We start from the raw sequence: 20,366 nt of genomic DNA on the forward strand, positions 1-20,366 counted from the left end.
CTGGTTTTTGTCCAAACTATTCTCATCTCTCATCCTCCACCCTATACATATCACTATTCATTACTGATCAAGTGTGCATTAAAAGAGCAAAAATGAGAGTTTAAGTATATGCATATTAATGTAAACTAGTAGATCCCATTTAGTGCTATAGATGTCAGCCAAAAGCAGAGAGAAGCACGATTTTTGCTGCATGTGCTCATTTAGAAGAAATTGAGTGTGTGCTGCTCCTTCCTAAGGCAACACAGGCAGCAGGTGCTGCCTCCAAGCAGTAGAAAAGCCTCAGTTGTTGGCACCAAAGAAACCTCACGGGTCGTCGAAAAAACAGGAGTTCGACTGGCTCGTTTTCAGTGGAAAAACGAAAAGCCGGGGTAGAAAACAGCCGTGCAGCTCCCCCCGCACCGTCCGCCAAGCCCCAGCGTCTCCAGATTTTGGGTCCACCTGGGCCAGCACTCGGCGGGTGTCGACACCTCGGGGCGGCGGCGGCCGTAGCCGAGCCGAGCCGAGCCCCTGGGAAGCGGCCGGGGAGGCCACCTTGCCAGGCGGCTCCCTGGGAGCGCTGGCCCCCGAGGGGCTGCGCGGGGCTCCGTATTTGGCCATGCGGCGGGCCGGGGGCGCGCTGCCCCGCGCCTGCCTTACATGGGCCGGGCAGCCGGGCCGCGGCGGGGCTGGCCGGGCTCCATTCATGGCTGCGCGGCCGCTCAATGGCGCAGAGCCGACCAAATAAGGAGAAGGTGGCTGCCCCGTCCCGCGGCGGCCCCGGCCGACGCTGCCCCTCCGGGGGGTATAAATTGGGGCGTCTCCGCCGAGACGGCACCCAGGCTCTCCTCCGCAGCCCCCCCGCCGCCGGTGCTGGTCTGGTGAGTAGTGCGGCGGCGCCCGCAGCCCCGCGGGGCGGCTCCGGCCGGACAGGGAGGGATGGGACGGGACGGGATGGATGGGAGGTACCGACGGGCGGCGGGTACCTGTCCTGAAGGTACAGCCGCCGCTCCGCCTGTGCACGTCCCAGCTTGGCGTAATTTCGGCCGGGGACACCGTTCCCGTCCCGCGCCGCCCCCCACGCAGCACCAGACACCGCGGCCCGACGGGGCGCGCCGCCCCGCCGCCTGTGAAGTGCTCTGGGCAGGGCCGAACTCTGCGATTTCAAAAGCTTACTCTCCTGTTTCGGAGAGCGACCTGAGGGTATCGCTAATGATGCCCTAATGAGCGCTTTGCAAGCCGGGGCGCCTTTTGAAGCGCGGAGAAGAAAGCGGCTGACGGATCCCAGTTAAAGCCCTGCCCGCGCTCGTGGCTGAGCCATCGAACATCCTCCCGGGACCAGTCAAATTTCCCGCTCCCGCCGATCGCCGTCTGTGTGCCGCCGCCGGCCGTGCCCTCCGGGATGGCGGGCGTGAAGGGCCATCCACGGGGCTCGGCAGGGACCGGCGGCAGCACCGCGCTGTCCGCAGGGGTCTAGACGCGCCGCCGCGTTGTTTTTCAGGTCCGTGCCTGCCTCCGAAGATGTGTGACGACGAGGAGACCACCGCGCTGGTGTGCGACAACGGCTCGGGGCTGGTCAAGGCGGGCTTTGCCGGAGATGATGCCCCCAGGGCTGTTTTCCCATCCATTGTGGGCCGCCCAAGGCACCAGGTAAACATAGGGAGCAGGACCGAGCCTTCTCCTTCCTCCAGGAGTCACCTCCACTCACCCCTTCCTTCCTTAGCTCTTCTGCCTTGTCCCAAATGCCCTGCTTTTCCGTTTGCCCACTTCTTGTGGTGGTACTAAAGATGCCTTTCCAGTTCTCTCCAGTGCTTCCCTCAACAACTCCTCTTTAGTTGTCCTTATCTCCTTTCTATTACTGTCTCCCTTTCCCCCAGCTATTTCTAATTCATCAGTTTTCAACTTCACTCTCTCTCTGTTCTCTCTCTTAATGAGCTTCCAACAAAGCTGCCGCCCGCTCCATCCACTAGGCCAGACATGCAGCTGGTGGTAGTTCAGAGCACCTCCATTGGCTGAATTTCTGTACAATACAGTTTGTTGAAAGCCCTTCCCACCCATCCTGTCCAATGGTTCATATACCAAACACCTTCTTTCAGTTTCCTTTACTACTTCTGTCCATCTCTGATCTTACCTTTCTAAGCCTCCTTTGCTTTGTTCCTGTGTCATTCTCCTCTTTTGTCACAATTAAATCAGCACACAGAAAGTACTGTACTTTTTCTCCCACAATTGCCTTCGTAAAAAGTTTGTAAGGCTTTCCCTCTCCCCCCCAAACTAAATTGTTCAAAATTCCTGTATTGTTATTGTGAATATATTACTGCTGAGACTTGGTAGCAATAGTCATTTTGGCAGTATCTTCCTTCACTAGAAGGCTTATTTCCATCCATATCTTCTTGTTTATAAACTTTCTTTGAATGTCTCTCTGTTTCTTTTCCTGCTCGTGATATTGTGGAGTTTACTTTCAGTCAAACTTTTGGACCAGAAAGAAGTAATTGAAAACAAAAGATGTATTAAAGAAAAAAGGGGTTTATGTGAAAACTTCAAGTTCTGTTGACTTACTATTTCAATAATGCTAATTTCTTTTCCAAAACAACCTTTCTGTGGTGTGACCTTGCTTGAAAATAACATAGTTGTCTGTGGTGTGATTGTTTGGGCTCTGTGATATTGTTTTCCTCAAATAATGTTTTTCTATGTTTTCTTCTCTTAGGGTGTTATGGTTGGTATGGGTCAAAAAGATTCCTATGTGGGTGATGAAGCTCAGAGCAAAAGAGGTATCCTTACTTTGAAATATCCCATTGAACATGGCATCATCACCAACTGGGATGATATGGAAAAGATCTGGCACCACACTTTCTACAATGAGCTCCGTGTGGCCCCTGAGGAACACCCTACCTTGCTCACAGAAGCTCCTTTGAACCCTAAAGCTAATCGTGAAAAGATGACCCAGATAATGTTTGAGACCTTCAATGTACCTGCTATGTATGTGGCGATCCAGGCTGTCCTGTCGCTGTATGCCTCTGGTCGTACAACAGGTAAAACAAAAAATTAAAAGTAGTTGTCGGGAACCCTCCTTCCTTCTCACTCCAAATAGGAAAAACAAACAAGCAAACAAAAACATAACTCATTCAAATCTGCAGAAAACTAGGTATTTTTAATTTATGATGATCACTGATAAGACTAGCAGAAAAGCCGGTACAAAATAGGCTGTGGAAAGGACAGTGTAGACCTGTCTGCCTTGCTTTCAGAAAGGCACTGTGGAACTGATTCTTCTGCCGCCTTGTCATGGCGAGAATGAGGAGACATTCCTGTGAAGATACTACAGTTACACAATATTACACCAGTTTAAGGATTTAAACGGGGCCCAAAAGATACCCATTATTGGATCAGGATAATCACTATTGGAAATATACTTTATGTTCAGTGTAGTAGCAGTGGAAGTCTGTTTGTATGGATTAGTTTAAAATATGTATGGGAAAGTTCAAGCCAAACAGGGATGTCCAGGCAAGCAAAGACAGAAGGAATGGGCAAGATTTTTGTGGCTGAAATAGAATGCTGCTTCTTTATACTGCCTGAGAAATCCTATCTTTTGTTCTATTTGTTGCTGCTTACCCTACCAAGGGGCTCAAAGCATTTACTAGGTGATTCAAGCTGCTCTCTGACATTTCTTTCCCAGGTATTGTTCTTGACTCTGGAGATGGTGTCACCCACAATGTACCTATTTATGAAGGTTATGCTTTGCCTCATGCTATCATGCGTCTGGATCTGGCTGGCAGGGATCTGACTGACTACCTCATGAAGATCCTCACAGAGCGTGGCTATTCCTTTGTGACAACAGGTCAGTCCTTCAGTTTTGCCCTCCTGTGAAAATCCTCATATCTCTCTTGGCCCATCTTCTTCCTCTACTGTTTTGTTTATCCAAACCTTGATTTGAGTCCCATGTACTTGCAGCTGAACGTGAGATTGTTCGTGATATCAAAGAGAAATTGTGCTACGTTGCACTGGACTTTGAGAATGAAATGGCCACTGCTGCCTCTTCTTCCTCTCTGGAAAAGAGCTATGAATTGCCTGATGGTCAAGTGATCACGATTGGTAACGAACGTTTCCGCTGCCCTGAAACCTTATTCCAGCCCTCCTTTATTGGTAAGTGCTCCCAGGAAATTCTCCTTTCAGTAGGAGGCATGAAAGAATCAGAAAATCTAGAATGTGTCCCACTCCTCTTCTTGCTTATCTAAATTTGACACAAAATCAAACATGAATAATGAGTTAGATCATCTGGTCCCTGTAAGCTGTGCTTAGTGCAAGCTCAGCTTGTAATTAGCTGGGTCTTGTTGCAAGTTTTATACCAGATTTTAGGGTCACAATTTTTCATGATAAAATGAAGTTAGAATATCATCAGCTCATCATGGAAAGAACAGTTTCCGGTGCTGTGTTTGTAAAGCTTACACTTAAAACAGTACCTGACTGCAAGAAGAAGTAAGCTGCCTCAGAGAAGGAAAAAAAATGAACGAAGGTGTGCATATATTTATATGTACTGTAACTGAACATTGCTGTTGTCAAGATGGTAATCTTCGCTGTTTGTGACAGCAGCTGACAGATACAGCAAATGCTTTTGCCCTAAGTCCTGAGCAATAAATGCAGTTGTTCATCAGCTGACATCTTACTGTGGATCTAGTGTCAGCCCTTTCAGGAAGCACCTGTTAAAATTAATGAATTGGAATGCAACCTACAAACACTTGCTTCTGGTTTCCTTTTCTTTACCACCAAGTAGTAATATCTTGGTCCGTATCTTGGTTATGTCTTGCCCTAATGTTTATAAATGGTATAGACTATATCTTGAGTAGGCTGAAAAATAAATGAAGCTACTGTTGTCTTTAGTTCTGCTTCAGCTGCTTTCATTGTCTTTATTGCTGTCTTTTCTATACTCAGCTAATGCTTTTTGTGAGGCTCTGACATAACCTGATGCACATAGTTTCTATTCTATTCTATTCTATTCTATTCTATTCTATTCTATTCTATTCTATTCTATTCTATTCTATTCTATTCTATTCTATTCTATTCTATTCTATTCTATTCTATTCTTATTCATTTCTTCCATTGCCGTATACCAAATGAGTTTGTCTTATGCATCTACCTCTTCTCTTACTGTATATTTTGAGTACCTTTCCTTTTGTATGCATTATGATTCTTACCCTTTCTAACATTTTTTTGTTTTCTTAGCTACTTCTGTAATTCCGCTTTTGAATGTTTTCCTATAACATTTAATAATCAGTAAGCAATTTTGCAACAAAAATATCATAGTAGTTCATATTGATGATGAGAAATGCTGAGAGTTCTCATCATTAAGACCTCTTGTATAATTTACTGATCTACTTGTCTTCTTTCTTCTATAGGTATGGAATCTGCTGGTATCCATGAAACTACCTACAACAGTATCATGAAGTGTGATATTGATATTCGTAAGGACCTGTATGCTAACAACGTCCTCTCAGGTGGAACGACAATGTACCCTGGCATTGCTGATCGCATGCAGAAGGAAATCACTGCACTTGCTCCTAGCACTATGAAGATCAAGGTGAGGAATTTGACTGTGTACTATAAAATGTGGGTAAGAATGGGGAAAATGTCCACATCATTAAACTGGGATATAGGAACAACTCAAGAGTGAGATCAAGAGCTGATGGACCAAGGGGAAGAAATTCCATTTAAACAGCACAATTATATTGATTGCAAGCAAGTCTTAGAAAAGAGGAAAACGGGGTTATACTTTTTCTTAGAGAATATTACATGTATTGTACCAGCTGCTGAAGATCAATACTGTTATTATAGAAAAGTTCCTTATTTACTTAAGGAAATATCTATTGCTTTGTTACATTGGTGATGTGGGTTGGTTGTTCAGAAATGTAACTGTTAAATGAGAGTTCTGTTGTTTTTCTTTATTGTAGATCATTGCCCCACCTGAGCGCAAGTACTCTGTCTGGATTGGTGGTTCCATTCTAGCATCTCTGTCCACCTTCCAGCAAATGTGGATCAGTAAACAGGAGTATGATGAAGCTGGCCCATCCATTGTCCACCGCAAGTGCTTCTAAGCGCTTTTCCCTAAATTTACTACCCATTCAGGATGATGAAAATATGCTTCTTGGAGTCTTCTGGCAACCCTTCCTGAACTCTTCAGTCATTGTACAGTTTGTTTACACACCCGTGCAATTTATTTGTGCTTCTAATATTTATTGCTTTATAAATAAACAAGATCTGGGACTTGCAACCTACAAATGATTGTCTTTTTTAATTATAAGTATTCTTGCTTAAGAAAATGAGACTGAACACCCTGGGGTTTGGAAACTCCCATCAAACCTATCAATGCCTTCATTGCATGCATGTCCTTCTAACTGATCTAGGGATTAGGTCATGGTTTTCTATTAGTAAGAATTTATAGTTTTTGTTTTGAAACTTGAAACAAAAGAAGCATCATATTCCAAGGCTTACAAAGAAATAGCCTTGAGGGTAGACCCAATAGTGGAAGGAAACCTCTCGTAGTCACTCGATGGGTTTAGAAGCATTTATTCTATTGCATTTATTATAACGCAAGTATTTTAATATTAATTTAATGAAAGAAAAGTTTCACTAAAGAATTAGGTTAATACATTTAGAATGTGATTTATAACTAATTAGCTCAATCTTGTCTTCTGGGGGCTATAAAAATTTATGACAAAATGTTAATTCAACCTGACAATTCGCTCATCTTCCCTCATCTCTTCAAAGCCACAGATAAAGAAGTGAATCCTTTATTGTACTAATGCATAAGAATCAAACTTTTGCTGTATAAACATAAAATTGCTATCATCATTATTATTTTCACATCATCATTCATATGTCGTAGGCAATTTTTAATGCTTAATGTTTGCTGTTCTTTGTTGTTATTTGACCCAGATACTACATTCATAAATTTCCTACTTTCCATCAGCTTTTGTATTTCTCACCATGACTTTTTTATAACTGTGCTTTTTTGTGCTTTTTTTTTTTTTTTTAAGTAGTATCTGAAAGGTGAAATACCGAATGATCTGAGAGATTTTCGTTAAAATAGTGGAGTGAGTCAGTTTCATAGTTTGCACTATATACAGATGAGTTTGTGTGAACTTTATTTAGGAAATCAAAGCATTTGTAATGCTGTTCATGTGGTTATTTAGGTATGTGCTCAGCTGAGAGCCATTACAGCTGTTTGAAGAGATGAGATTTCATGCTAATCTTATACTCAAATGCTAATTTTTTAAAAAGCAAATAATAACAGGCAGTTTACACATTTGCAGGGAAACCTTTGCTGTTTCTCCTACCTCTTATTTTCTGGAAAGGCATTAAAACTAGCCATTAGATGTGATCTGCAGTTAAGCAGAACTGATTTTACTCTTTAAATACATGAACACATTTAATATCTATTTTCAAACCACTTATCATTCAAAGACATTTTGCTGAAGTACTTTTGTAATTGTCTACTATCGGCTTACAATTGAAATTTTCAAATAGTTCTAGATATTTTTGCTTTTGGGTAGAGAAAATGGATAGAGTTGTTAAATATAAATAAAATTTAAACATAAATATGAAAATTTAAACCTTTTTTACAATTTAAACATAAATTTAAACATTTTAAACAAGCATAAAAATTAAGTTTTAACATTTAATATTAAAATCTAAACATACGTATGGAATACTTGTCCTCCCACTGCACATAGTATTACTGAAATGCTGCTACAAATAGTCCTTTTCACACTACAATATAAATTAACTAATCTGTGAATATGTGAAGGCAGAGTCAACATCTTCCACTGTTCTCAAGAAGGTTTCCAGAGTAAGGAACCGCTCGGAAGTTCACACCATGGAGAAAGCTGGTTATGTTTTGAAAACATGGGAACATTTCCAGATTTCTGACCAACACAAATTTTATCGTTCAAACTTAAATGACATGTGCCGGTGACATTTGCATGTTGTTGTTCAGAACCACTCACTTTTCTTGCTTGGTCTTGCTTGCTAATTTGAAAGATTTGACTGGTCAGAAAGGTCATCTCAGGTATTAGTACGAATGAATAGGGTGATACTGGACATAAATTTCAACTAATTGGAGCTTAAAATGTTAAGCAAGTATGCAAAGGGAATGCTAAGTCAGAGCCAGTGGATGCCTTACTGACTGGCTCTGGCTGGTCAGCCAAGAGCGGTGGGTGTTCAGCTGGTACCACGTTCATGGCTGTGATCAGTTCACTCTTGAGCATGTGGGCCTGAGGAGGGACCTGAAGGAAGCCGCTGGTTGCATGACATTCTTTCCACAGACATTTTTGGGTTTGCAGTTCCCAGTTTCTAGAAATGAATCTGAGCAGCAAGGATAGTGCAAGAGGCTTGGGTACACGTAGGGAAATGACTAAAACACAGCAGTACTTTAACCTTATTCAGTCCTTATAGCATGTTTCCAATTGTATTCGGTTTTAATACAGTAATTCCATATTTTGCCATGTGCAGTGAAAACTTTAATAATACAATGGGATGGGAAGTATGCTAGCTATTTATGGAAGCAAAACATGGAAAGGTCAAGTTCTTTTAAATATGGATAATGCAACTGATGAATTTGATTGAAATGAGTTTGAATGTTAAGTCACATAAGCTAAGATTCAAGATTCTAGTAAGACATGCCACTGCTTAAGGTTATCTTCTGTTTACATTTTACAATAAGCCTTAGTAACAGTAGTATACATTTTTATGCAAATGAAGATGGGGAATGGGATGCAGAGGTTAACTGGAGAGCACCTATATGGTAACCAGTAAAATTATTGCAGGTACTTGCTTGAAAGAGGCAAATTAAAAACCAGGTGTACCCAAAGCCTGCTGTGATCATCTCCAGGGGTTGAACATATTATACAATCTTCAGCTCTGAAACACCTCAGCTAATGAAGACATTGGCATGAATTTTGAGACTGAAGGATTGTGGCTAACCTTCATTTTTCGTGTTGAAATTGTCTTTGGATGGAAGAGGGAAACAATGTTCAGCCAAACTTATAGATTCAACACAAACATTTTGAAGAGTGGTGTGGATACACGGCAAAATGTCTATTTGCCACATTGAAGTGTGTCCTATTATTTGACTTTGCAGCTCCTTGTTGCTTTACATGTAAAATGATGTGGAAGCCATTCTGTGGAAGTCAATCTGAATTGATTTTTAACCTAGGTAAAGAGGCTTTATTCAATAATAAGAGCTAAAATGTGCTAAGAAATACTAATATACAACACTACGAGATGGGACAAAATGTTATGGCCTGTTCAAGCAGTCAGAACAACACAGGACAGTACTTCTGCTTTTGACTGAAGGATATTGGAATTTTGCCACAGTTGTCTGACCTGATCTCACAGAAAACTTTCCTTGTCAATCAAGAAGTTTGTTGGCACTTAAGGAGTATAGAGGCACAGGATTATGACCAGAACAGAAAGCTTGTAACATCTCTATGAAGTATGTGTGAAGAATCTGAAAATCTTGTGATTCTGCTCAAAACGATGGAGTTTTTGACAAGAAATAAGGAGACATTTCAAGAGTCACTTGTTAGTGCTTCAAGGCTCTTTCAAAAAAATGGTAGGACAGTAATCTTAAATTTTATAGAGTTGTCTACTTTGCACTAATCTTCTCTAAAAATGCTGTTTTAGCTAAAGCTTTAAAAAAGTCACCCTGAGGCAAAGTGCTAATATGAAAAAATTAGCCTGAATAATTGAATCCCGTAGAGTGATAATTTTTTAAATGTAGAATAAGGGGGTTTTATACTTAATAACATTAGTTGACTAATGTGTGTGACAGTCAGATTAATCTACAATAATAACACAACAATAAAAAAAAAAAAAGGAGAAAAACCTCTTCTCTGCTGATTGGATAGACTGAATACGAGGCCCAGGCAGAGATTGTTGCTTTCGTCCAGTGACAGCTGCACCCAGTTCCACCCTGAAGCACCCTGTGACAGAAGCTCTGTCATTATCAAGACACAAGAAAGAGAAAAAAAAAAAATCATTTATGAAATTGAGTGATTAGTAAATCTCATTACACTCAACAAAGGAGTAATTCAGGCAGTTAATGTACTACCAATTACTTTTGCATTTTCTCCTGAGAATGACTGATTGCTGAAACTTGCAAACTCAGCATGTAGAAATGTTAATTATTGGGAAAATTTTATTATGCTGCTATCTAATTAAAGGATGGATTTAATTTGTGATTAAGCTGTCCTGTGTGAATAGTGTTGGATGAATAGTTTGCAGATATTAGCAGAAGTTCATATACCTGGTGGCAATCTTATTTTTCATCACAAATAAATAATTCACAAATCACAGTATCTCTGGGGACTACCAAATATAGAGCAGTATGGTCTCTTAGAGGAGATTAATTGTAACTTAGAAATACTTTTAGTCATTTTCTGTCAAGTGATATATATATGCAGGGGGGAAACAGGATGTAGAATAGTATAAAGCTTTATTCACATAGGTTTAAGTAACAAATACATGATACAGTAAGTCCGGGAACATACCAAATAAAATCCAGGTAGCAAGGCAATACGAAAGAGTTTAAAGATTAGTTCTGAGTCTCTAAGCCCCTCAGGTTTAGATCACCAGAAAGAGTATTGTCAATGATCATGAGGACTACACAAGCTGTCATTCCAAAGGGTCCCAAATGCCTCATGAGGTACATTGTGACTTCTAGACATGCTTTTGCAAAAAGGTGATGCTCAAAGGGAAATTGTGGAGCTCCTGGGTGCTAAGAGGAACTGCAACACCAGCTTTTCTAGAGAGGGTGGAAATAGGTGGCTGTGGCAGCACAGCAACTGCTGCCACATATTCCTCCTTCCTCTCCCCAGCTCTCTGTAGCTGGCTGTGTTTGCCTTAGCTGAGATGAAAGAAAGAGAGGAAGGAGGGAAGGAGGGAGGGAAGGAGGGAGGGAAGGAGGGAGGGAGGGAGGGAGGGAAGGAAGGAAGGAAGGAAGGAAGGAAGGAAGGAAGGAAGGAAGGAAGGAAGGAAGGAAGGAAGGAAGGAAGGAAGGAAGGAAGGAAGGAAGGAAAGATCTAGTTCCTTTTGCTCCAGGGAGGCAGGGGTCTAGGAAGCACATATTGCTGGGCCAGTTGGGGTGGGGAGATCTTCCACAGCATCCACAAGCGCAGAGATTTTACAGTAGCTTCTATAAAAGGAAAAAGATAAGTTTAGGGAATTCAAGCCATATCCTCATATTTATGTAACAGATGAGTTCTGGCGCTGAATTTCATGTTAGTCCTTCTTTATTTATTGCTTTGATTATACAAACAATTTTCAGGACACAGGCTTCTGTCTTCAAAAGCTGTCTCTATTTACATAAAAAACCCCAAAACCACAAAACCAAACCAAACCAAAACCAACCAAACAAAAAACCCAAACCAAAACCAAATATAAACAGGATAAGAAACACAAATCCTAAGCAAGAAAATTGTCTACCTTGGATCTCTTTTAAACTAAATATTATTGGTTACTAAAAATGTTTTGAAGTTAACTACTTATATGTGTGTGTGTTCACAATGCTCTGATTCTCTGATGAGCCAGAGGGGAGAAGAATTCTTGCAGATGTAGAAAGCACAGCAGATTTTAAAGACAAACCACTGAACAAATCATAAGAAAAATGCACCTTACCATTTAATTCTTTAGCATGAACTGAATTTCGGACCTAAACTGGGAGATCCTTCCTTGTCAAGAAGCACCACCTATAAGAAAACACTGTTTTCCACTGGTTAAATCAAGGCCATTCTGTGGTTATAACATTACTTTGAGTAAAAAATTAAAGGCCATTGTCTCCTCCTCGGCTTCTGTTACAGGCTAAACAGAAAACACCTTTCTTGTGCTAAACTTGTGACTTCATTATCTAATGTATTAGTTTGACAACTGGAGTAACTGATTATCTAAATTAATATCATTAACCAATTGAGTTACTAGTACAGCATCAGTTGTGAATTCAATTCTATTACCTTACTGTCTTGCTCATAATTAAAACACTGAACTCATAGCAGACAGCCTGTTTGCATATGTAGAAATGTGAGCTGTGACAAATACAATCTGTAGGTTTATTCTTACAAATGTTTAATGATGTCTTTGATCCATATTTTAAAATCCATACATGTATTTGCAAGAATGAATATATAGTAGGTATTTAAGGTATATTATGGCTTACTAAATGTCAGAGTCCATCATGAGAGACTTCAAAATGCCTAGATATGCTTTTAAATTGTAATGTATTGTATTGTAAAAAACAAGACCTTTAATATGTAATGGACAGGTTTACAAAAATGGTCTTAGGCCTTACTAGTCTTACTGGTGTGGAAATAGTTTTAGACTTATTTTTAATTGAATTGGAGCTTTTCTGTGCAGCCCAGCTCTCTATGGCAACCAGACAAACTGTAGTAATGCAGTAGCTTTTGATCTTTTGCCCATACATTTTGGCAGCTAAATCTAATGGACTTTGAAAGAGACTTGCATGGAACTGTATCTTCACCATACATAGGAAAATGAGTGATTGTGTTGTTGCCATTGATAGTCACTCTTGCATTTGGTTCTGGGTTCTCCAAAGTGTTTACTGTAATAACATATATAAATATTTATAGATATATTTATACATATGTGTGTATGCAGATACATACACATACAAACATTCCCCCTAGGTCTTCTCAAGAACTTTGCAATGGAAGAGGGTCCCTGACTTGGTAACAAGTTTCAGAGAACATGTATGTATGACATAGCAGATGAGTCTCCCCTCTAGAAAATCAGCATAGTTGAAATTGGGAGGGCAAATATTTCCTGTCAGAAACATCACAGAGATATTTGCCTGAGACAAAACTGTGGGTATATTGTAACCTGGTTCCTAAGACAGATTTTAATTCCTGGGTTAGTTTTCTGCTGAAGGCAAAACCTCAGAACTTTGGAATTCTTAGAAAAGATGAGAACTGAAGTGTTCTTAATGATGATGTCAAATACTCTTTCCTTCTTACAACCTACAGTGAAAATGCCACACAGGTATGTTCTTTGGATGTATCTTGAATACATCACACACTACTGAAAGTGTAGAAAGTGCCAGAAGTCATGTAGAGAGTAAGTCTGCAATGTCTGGTGTCACATTCTGTATTGCAGTGGCTGCAGCGATAGTTGTGTGGATTTTTCTTTTCTCATCAAACAAAACATCAGTTGTTGTCATGAATTGGGTGGACAGATTTGTTTCTCTCCTTTCATTTCACCTGAGAATATGAATTCTACCTGTTCTACTGTCACTTAACAGAAATAGGAAACTACCTTATGACCTTATATTTCTAAATTAACAGCATACGAAATTATCAGGAATAGTACCCTGCAGGATCTTTCTTCTGCTAAAAGGCATACAAAGGGTTCCTTTGCTTATTCTTTTCATATATATTATAGAAATCTAATATAACGCTATTTAAAATGCTAAAAACCAATTTCTTTTGTAAATAATAATACAGAGATGGTGATTGTGCAATCTCCAAATAGGGTCATGTGGTGACAGAGAGACAGTGGGTGCTATTAAAAGCTTGACATTTATCACTCACAGTGGTTAAATTTATCATGGTATTTGTGGCATTTGCCAATCTAAGTATAGAGAATGCCACAAATACTACTGAACAGATAAATACTGCTGTCCAAAACCCAACCATCTTCTGGTGGTGCTTTGTTAAACCTACAGCACCCTATGTTCTGGAAATGCATTGCAGGTGCTACCAGCTAGGAAATTCTCAGTATGGAAAAGGAAAAAAATTTGTTACACTTTTCTTGCCTATTTAGACCAAAAGGTCTTTTGTATAGGAAATATTCCTGCATGTCTGTTTGTAGATTCCAGAGCAATGGAGTACCTATGAGAGTTTGAGTGTTCTAAAGCTAATAAAAATAATAGTGTTCGCAAGGACAAAATGGAGTTGGTTCAGTACATGAAGGTTAGGAAGTGTTCTGCTAGAAAATATGCCATGTATCTTGTGACAAACAACCCATTGTGCAAGTCTGGTTGGATAAAATGGGGTTTCAAGCAGAAAGTCGTTATCTAGGACATAATTTAAGAACTCTAGAGCTCTGCTTAAATCCTGAAGGATAGAATGGATATAATCAATCACATTGTGCACATACTCTAAAATACACAAAAATCACTATTTTCTTTGCAATAACTGCAGAAAAAGCATTAAGTTAACAAAGTGCATAACCAAACTATTTTTTCTTCACCTAGTAAAACAACTTTAACTGGGATAGAGGAGATAAAGGCTTTACCAGTTTCTTACAGTGTTGGGCTTTCGAAGTCTAGGCATCCAAATTCCATTTGTACCTTGGAAAATATTGTTTCTAGACTTCTCCAGGTTCACAGGGTGAACATGAAATGGATAGCTGCTCTCAAGTCTTACCTGCAGGTACAGTTCTCCCCTTGCTTGGACTGAAGAAGGTGCTGTGGTGCTAAAGCAACAATTATCATAGCTATTAAGTTGTGTACATGGTATTTTGCTACAGTTTGAGAAAGTGTAGCGAAAAGCTGAAATAATGTGGGCACAATTGTGACCGAGTTCTTAATCTTTGGTGATGATGTACACTTGATTCCTTAATGAGATTCTATCCTTGTGGACAGGCCTAAGCCCAGAGTTAGATAATTTCCCTGCCATGGAGCTGTTGAGACTGACTATTTGATTATCTCTTAAGATTTTTAATGTATCTGGTTACAGCAGATGGCACTGAAGAGTATATGATGAAAATCCTGGGCTATTGACAAAACCTGTGTATTGTCAGTCCTGTTGTCAGTCCTTGACATGAACTCTTCACATTCATCTGGCATTCTCCCCCAAATTCACTGCTCTTTCCACAAACACAATATGCCTGGTGAAAACAACAGAGGGAAGTATGTTAGGGAAAGAGGGTATTGTATCCAACTTCAGTAATTTCTCTAATAATTTAAAATTTACCTAAATCATAGGTAGGTTGATCTCCTTAAAAATCTCTTGAAGAATGGAATGTATTTTGCTTCAATGGGTATTATTTTGGAAGACTAGAACTTCAGATATAACTTAGATGTAGAACAAAAATGCTGCAACATATTCCTAGGTCCATAAAACAAATTGTAAGGGCAAAACTCTCAGTTCAGATAGATCGGAACACCGCTCTTGTTTTGAAGCCAATGATCTTAGTAGGACTGTTTAAAGTAGGTGGGGGTATGGCTATTTTCCTCAACAATTTTTCTTTTTCTTTTTCTTTTTTTTTTCATGCTGTCAATTTCCAGTGTGTGCTCCTAATCAACCATTGAATATAGTGCCTGAAAAGAGTCAAGTGGAGACACTCTTTGTCTTTGTGAAAAGGCCCTTAGTGTGGATTTTTTAAATTGTCTGTCTTGGCCTGGATTCTAGTGCAATCGGCTGCAGGCACTGAAAGTTAACTTAAATGCTGGTGTGTACAACTTTTGAATTGTTTATTACACCCGCCAAATATAAATATCAAACATAAGAAGCAGTTTTGTGTTCTCTTAAGTAAGAATGCAATACTACACAGTCACAGAAGTCACTTTGAATCATGTACTGCTCTAACTGCCTTTTCTATGTGTATTGTGATTTGATTTTCCTATTCACACATTCACTTAATTAAAAATAAATGTATTTCAACAAGCTATTCATAACCATTATAGCAGTGCACTTGATTTGTTCCAGAGGCAGCTGTGATAGGCCATACCGTCTCTGCAGGACAATCACCACTGCCTTGTGACACAAGTATTTTGGCACTTCCTAGTTCTGGAAGGACTGTTTTTCCCTACTGCCACAGAAAAGAAAAATTAAATAGCTTTTACTTAATTCTTTTGACATATTCACTTGATACATTTCTCTGACCAACCCTCCCAGTGAAAATAAAGGATAGCTCTTATTTATCATGTCAAAAAGTGTCTTACTTTATGCTATACTTTTTTTTTCCTTTTCCGAAAGTCCTAAAAACTGAAGAAAATCACATTACTGGAAAGGCCTTATCACAAGAGGGCAGACCTCAAAAAAGGGGAAACAATCCCTGTTCTCTGCTTGAGGATGTTTCTGTCACCATGGCACAGGTAGGAGCTTGACACCCAGTTTAGCTTGTTGGCCCCATTGCCTTTCACCATGAAGCATGCTGTATTAAGCATATTTTCCATTCAGCAGGAAATCTGCCTGCATTGTGTGTATGAATCATCCACCTGTCTAGTTGGTGTTCTTTGGATTAATTGATCTATCTGTGAGCTCATGTTTTCTTTCATGCCTTGTTTGTCCTCATGGCGGTCTTATTTGGATTTCACACATTCATTTTTACGGTACATAGTGCCTTCAAGCCTGAAGAACAGTTTGCACTGACATTTCAGGTAGCATGACGCTGGACTTTGATAGCTAGTTGATGTAATTAAACTAAATATGCTTCACAAATACTTGTTAAAGCCCTGTGAACACTTGGCTGGTTGTTTTGTGTTTGTTGTTTGTTTTTTTTTCTTTTATTTTTAAAATGTGATTTTATTTGTGTTTTTGTTTATTTGGTTGTTTTCTTTGTCACACTGCACTAGCTTTCCTGTCAACCTTTTCCCTTTATAATACAATTACTGCCCCAAGGCAGATCCTTTGCTCTGAGGACATATGTGAAATAATGAAATGTATCAAACAACACTAATGAAAGAAATCAAAGCAACAATTTATCCATGTCTTTTTGACATACTACTTATTGACATATTTTTTAAAAAGGGCAAGTCTATAAGTGCTTATCAGCAAAAATTCGAAGTCACTTACCTGGTTTTTGTCCACTGAAACTGTAGGATAAATATACCTCTATGGTGAAATCATGGCTGGAAATCTGATTTCTGTTCCTCAACATCAGAAGAGGTCTGGTTTTGAGGAAACCCTCAACAGCTGCATCTCAGCGTAAGGCATTGAAACTCCTGTCTGAAAATTATCTGAATGCAATATTTATCTATTTTAACCATGTGAAAATCTTTATTAAATCTAAAGCTTAGGAGCCATGGTCCTTCTGTTTTTTTGATTCACTGTAACCTGTCCTTTCTTTCAAGGCAGATTGAAGCCTCTGGGGTTAGACAAATCCTACATAGACTCATTCTTAGAAGTTTTCACTAGAAAGTCTCTGTTTCCTTGTGGCTCTGCCCTGAAGAAGGAGAAATACAGTGTATCTGGATGGGGAAAGGGAGGCTCATTGTCCTGTGTCAGGAGATATGACCTCTTTATTGGTTTGAATGCAGCCTAAGTGAGTCTGCCCTGAGGAATTTGTGTGCAAAATGGAGATATTCTGGAGGAGGTGACTGAAGAAAAATGAAATTCTGAATTTATTTAATTGTGTTCCCAGCAAGTACAGACACATACAAATGTAAGACATGCTTTAAAACCTGAAAAAAACAGAAAATGTAGACAAAAGCTGATGTGGTATTTTAAATAAATCTTAGTAATTCAGCCAAAATAATAAAGTACACATTAAATATTTACCCATTTTCACTTAAGTGTAAACATATGGCACTATTCTCACGCTGCTGTAGACTTTGAAGTTCAATTGATGAACATGTTAAATGGCAGATTCTATGGTTCAGGGTCTGCTTCAGGTGTTCATCCTGGCAGGAGGTGGGTGATGGAGCCTTCTGGTTTCCCTTTGATCCTCCGGGAGATGTATTGCTGGGCAAGCACTAGCGGGAAAGATACCCAGGGACGACTCAAACGGTTGCTTGGCGCCAATATTAGTGCGAACCTGTCTGCCCACATCAGGTCCCCACGCCTCCTGGGACTGGTGTATAGACCATGTGGATAGAGTATGGGAAAGTATGCCTTTCTGCAGTTTCCCACTCAGTTGGATAGACACAGCTTTACATGAAAGAAATCATAGAGCAAGGTACTGTGAAAATTATTTTTTCTTTTTTTTTTTTTTCTATAAATCAATGATTTGGTTATGTTTCTCACAGAAAAACAGTCTCCACTTTCTTACAGGAAAGTGTGAAAGAGGTTGCAAACAGCTGCAAAGCAGAATTTCTAAATTTAAAATGCAAAGTAAATATCTGATTAAAATGAGGACAGATTTGCATAGGATGTAAATCAATGCAGTCCTTGAGCAACTCTGACCTATGTGAGAGATTACGTGGGTTTCACTGTTATCTAGAAAAGTAAACTGTAACTTCCAGTACCATAGCAACATTACACATAATGCTGATTTGTCTTTTTCTTAAAAGCACAGAAATAAATCATGCAGTTGTAGGTGTTATACAATGTTTTATGAATTATTGAATTGATCTTTTTCTCTTGCTCTGTCACGAAGTCTTTCCTGTGGCATAGTCAAAAATACACAATCTCTAGTAGATTCTGGCAAATATGGTTTTGAATTGGATATTTCAGAACATGAAATATTTTTGTAAAATCTGTAGGCAACCACTTCGATTTTCTGTGGGATAGAAGAAATTGAGTACTGTAATCACAACTTAATAAAAGTCAGGACTTGTGATTCACAGAAAATTTTGATATTCCAAGTTTGATTTTGCTCAATTTTGTGACGGGAACATTACAAAAATGTAACGAAATGCACATCCTGGAAAACTTTTTGTTTAGGAAGTATTAACAGATAGTGTTCTGAAAACAAAGCACGCTCCACAGCATTGAGTGGATGCTGCTTATTAATAGTAGTTGTGGAACTCACAAAAATGCCAGTTTAAATCTACACCTTTGAAACACCAGATGTGTATGATTGTACTGAATCTGGGAAACTATTCTGGATCTATGAATCAGTATTTTCTGGTGAAAATCTGTAGATCTATAGACTAGACTTAAGACTCTAGACTGAAAAATCAACACTTTTGAATGTCTATAAAACTTCTAATTCACTTGAACTTTTTTTTTTTTTTTTTTTTTTTTTTTTTAATATTCCATGAACTCTGCAAAACATGTCAGATTCTTCTTTCAAACCCATGACTGTATATTCTTGATCCGGGCAGATTAATGTCACAGAAAATTCAACTCAATAGCTTAACCTAGGGTGTTACCTGGCACAAAGTCTAAAATCATGTGGAATCTAAATGATTCTCCCTGTACAGGTCATTTAAATGACCTCAATAATCTTATAGAAGAGGTTTCCTAGAGAATATGAGTTCCTATGGAATTCTCTATTAAATATTATTTTATATTTCTTTTTGCAGTCTGTCATGCAAAGACACTAATTATAAAACACATGCATAAGTCTGCACACACACGTATGCGTGTGTACACATTTATACCTTATATGTCTGTAATTGATTTAATATCAAATATATTTCAGACATTTTTATTGCAGTTGTAGAATATTTTAATGACAGAAGAATAAAAAAATCCCCTCCATTTCTTACTAAGCTCCCGCCTTTCACTCCTGCTCACTGGCATAGTTTACTTTCAAATCAATCATTTGACTGCCCTAGTTATTTCAAGGGATTGTTTCAGCCTGGCCTCTGAAGGGATGCTTTAATGTAATGTCAATTCCCTTCTGAGGCTGGTGAGACGGGGAGGGAGAGCAGGAGAGTGAGAGACACCAGGAATACTGAAGACATATGGTGGTGTAACAATCGAAACAAAGGAAAGCAACTGTGCCGTAAATCACGTCACTGAACTGAATGCAGCCAGGAGTATAGGGATTCAGCATGTGGATGAAGATACATGTAGACAAGGCAAAGCAAAGCAGTAGGTCTGAAAAAATATGCTTGATGTAATGCATTCATACTGAAATAAGCATGACTTTTTTTCCCCTGCTGTGGAATACAAGAAACATTAAAATGTTGCTTAGAGTTCCAATATAGAAGACTCATTTCTAATTATTTAATCTTATTTTTTGCTGTTCTGCGTATTCTGAAGCACTCATTAACTTTCTCATAATCTGTATTCTACCATCAGAGATTTAAAACTGTTCTGGTGTAAATAAGATCCTAAGGGTTTTTAAATTCTGGGTCCACTAAAGTAAATAGGAATTCCCATTAGTAGCATGAAAATTGACTACCATAGGATGGAGATATTACAATCTAAATGGAAAATAAATGTATTTTTACTCCTTGAAAACTTATTTAATAATTAAAAATTATAATTATTTAATTATAAAAAATTATAAATTTACTTAAGCTACTTCCAATTACAATTCATAAGTCCTTTTGATTTCTAAGGAAAAGAGGAAAATAAGGTTTGCCAAACTGAGTCTTGCCTATATTCTGTATTGGTTCTAACACAGTAGCTGCATAATTGACTGGTATTTTAGCATAATGCACTAATCTGTTATATAGAGCTGCATATATTTGGGAATTTGTATGTTTGAAAGAATAGATTCTAGGAAAAAAAATCAGTTTTTCACCAGTGAAAGATCATTTTCATTCACATATT

The 20,366-nt window shown here is 39.0% G+C and overlaps 1 protein-coding gene across 1 annotated transcript; it reads left to right on the forward strand.

Annotated features, from left to right (window-relative positions):
- Positions 1 to 735: 735 nt before the first annotated feature.
- On the forward strand, positions 736 to 6,243 carry ACTC1 (actin alpha cardiac muscle 1). The gene is made up of 7 exons (XM_065837998.2): positions 736 to 857; positions 1,478 to 1,626; positions 2,681 to 3,005; positions 3,647 to 3,808; positions 3,922 to 4,113; positions 5,364 to 5,545; positions 5,916 to 6,243. Exons 2-7 carry the CDS (start codon positions 1,498 to 1,500, stop codon positions 6,057 to 6,059), a joined length of 1,134 nt encoding a protein of 377 aa, XP_065694070.1. The 5' UTR covers positions 736 to 857; positions 1,478 to 1,497; the 3' UTR covers positions 6,060 to 6,243.
- The last annotated feature ends 14,123 nt before the right edge of the window (positions 6,244 to 20,366 follow it).

The sequence above is a fragment of the Patagioenas fasciata genome, chromosome 5, assembly GCF_037038585.1.
Source record: "Patagioenas fasciata isolate bPatFas1 chromosome 5, bPatFas1.hap1, whole genome shotgun sequence".
NCBI lineage: Eukaryota > Metazoa > Chordata > Aves > Columbiformes > Columbidae > Patagioenas > Patagioenas fasciata.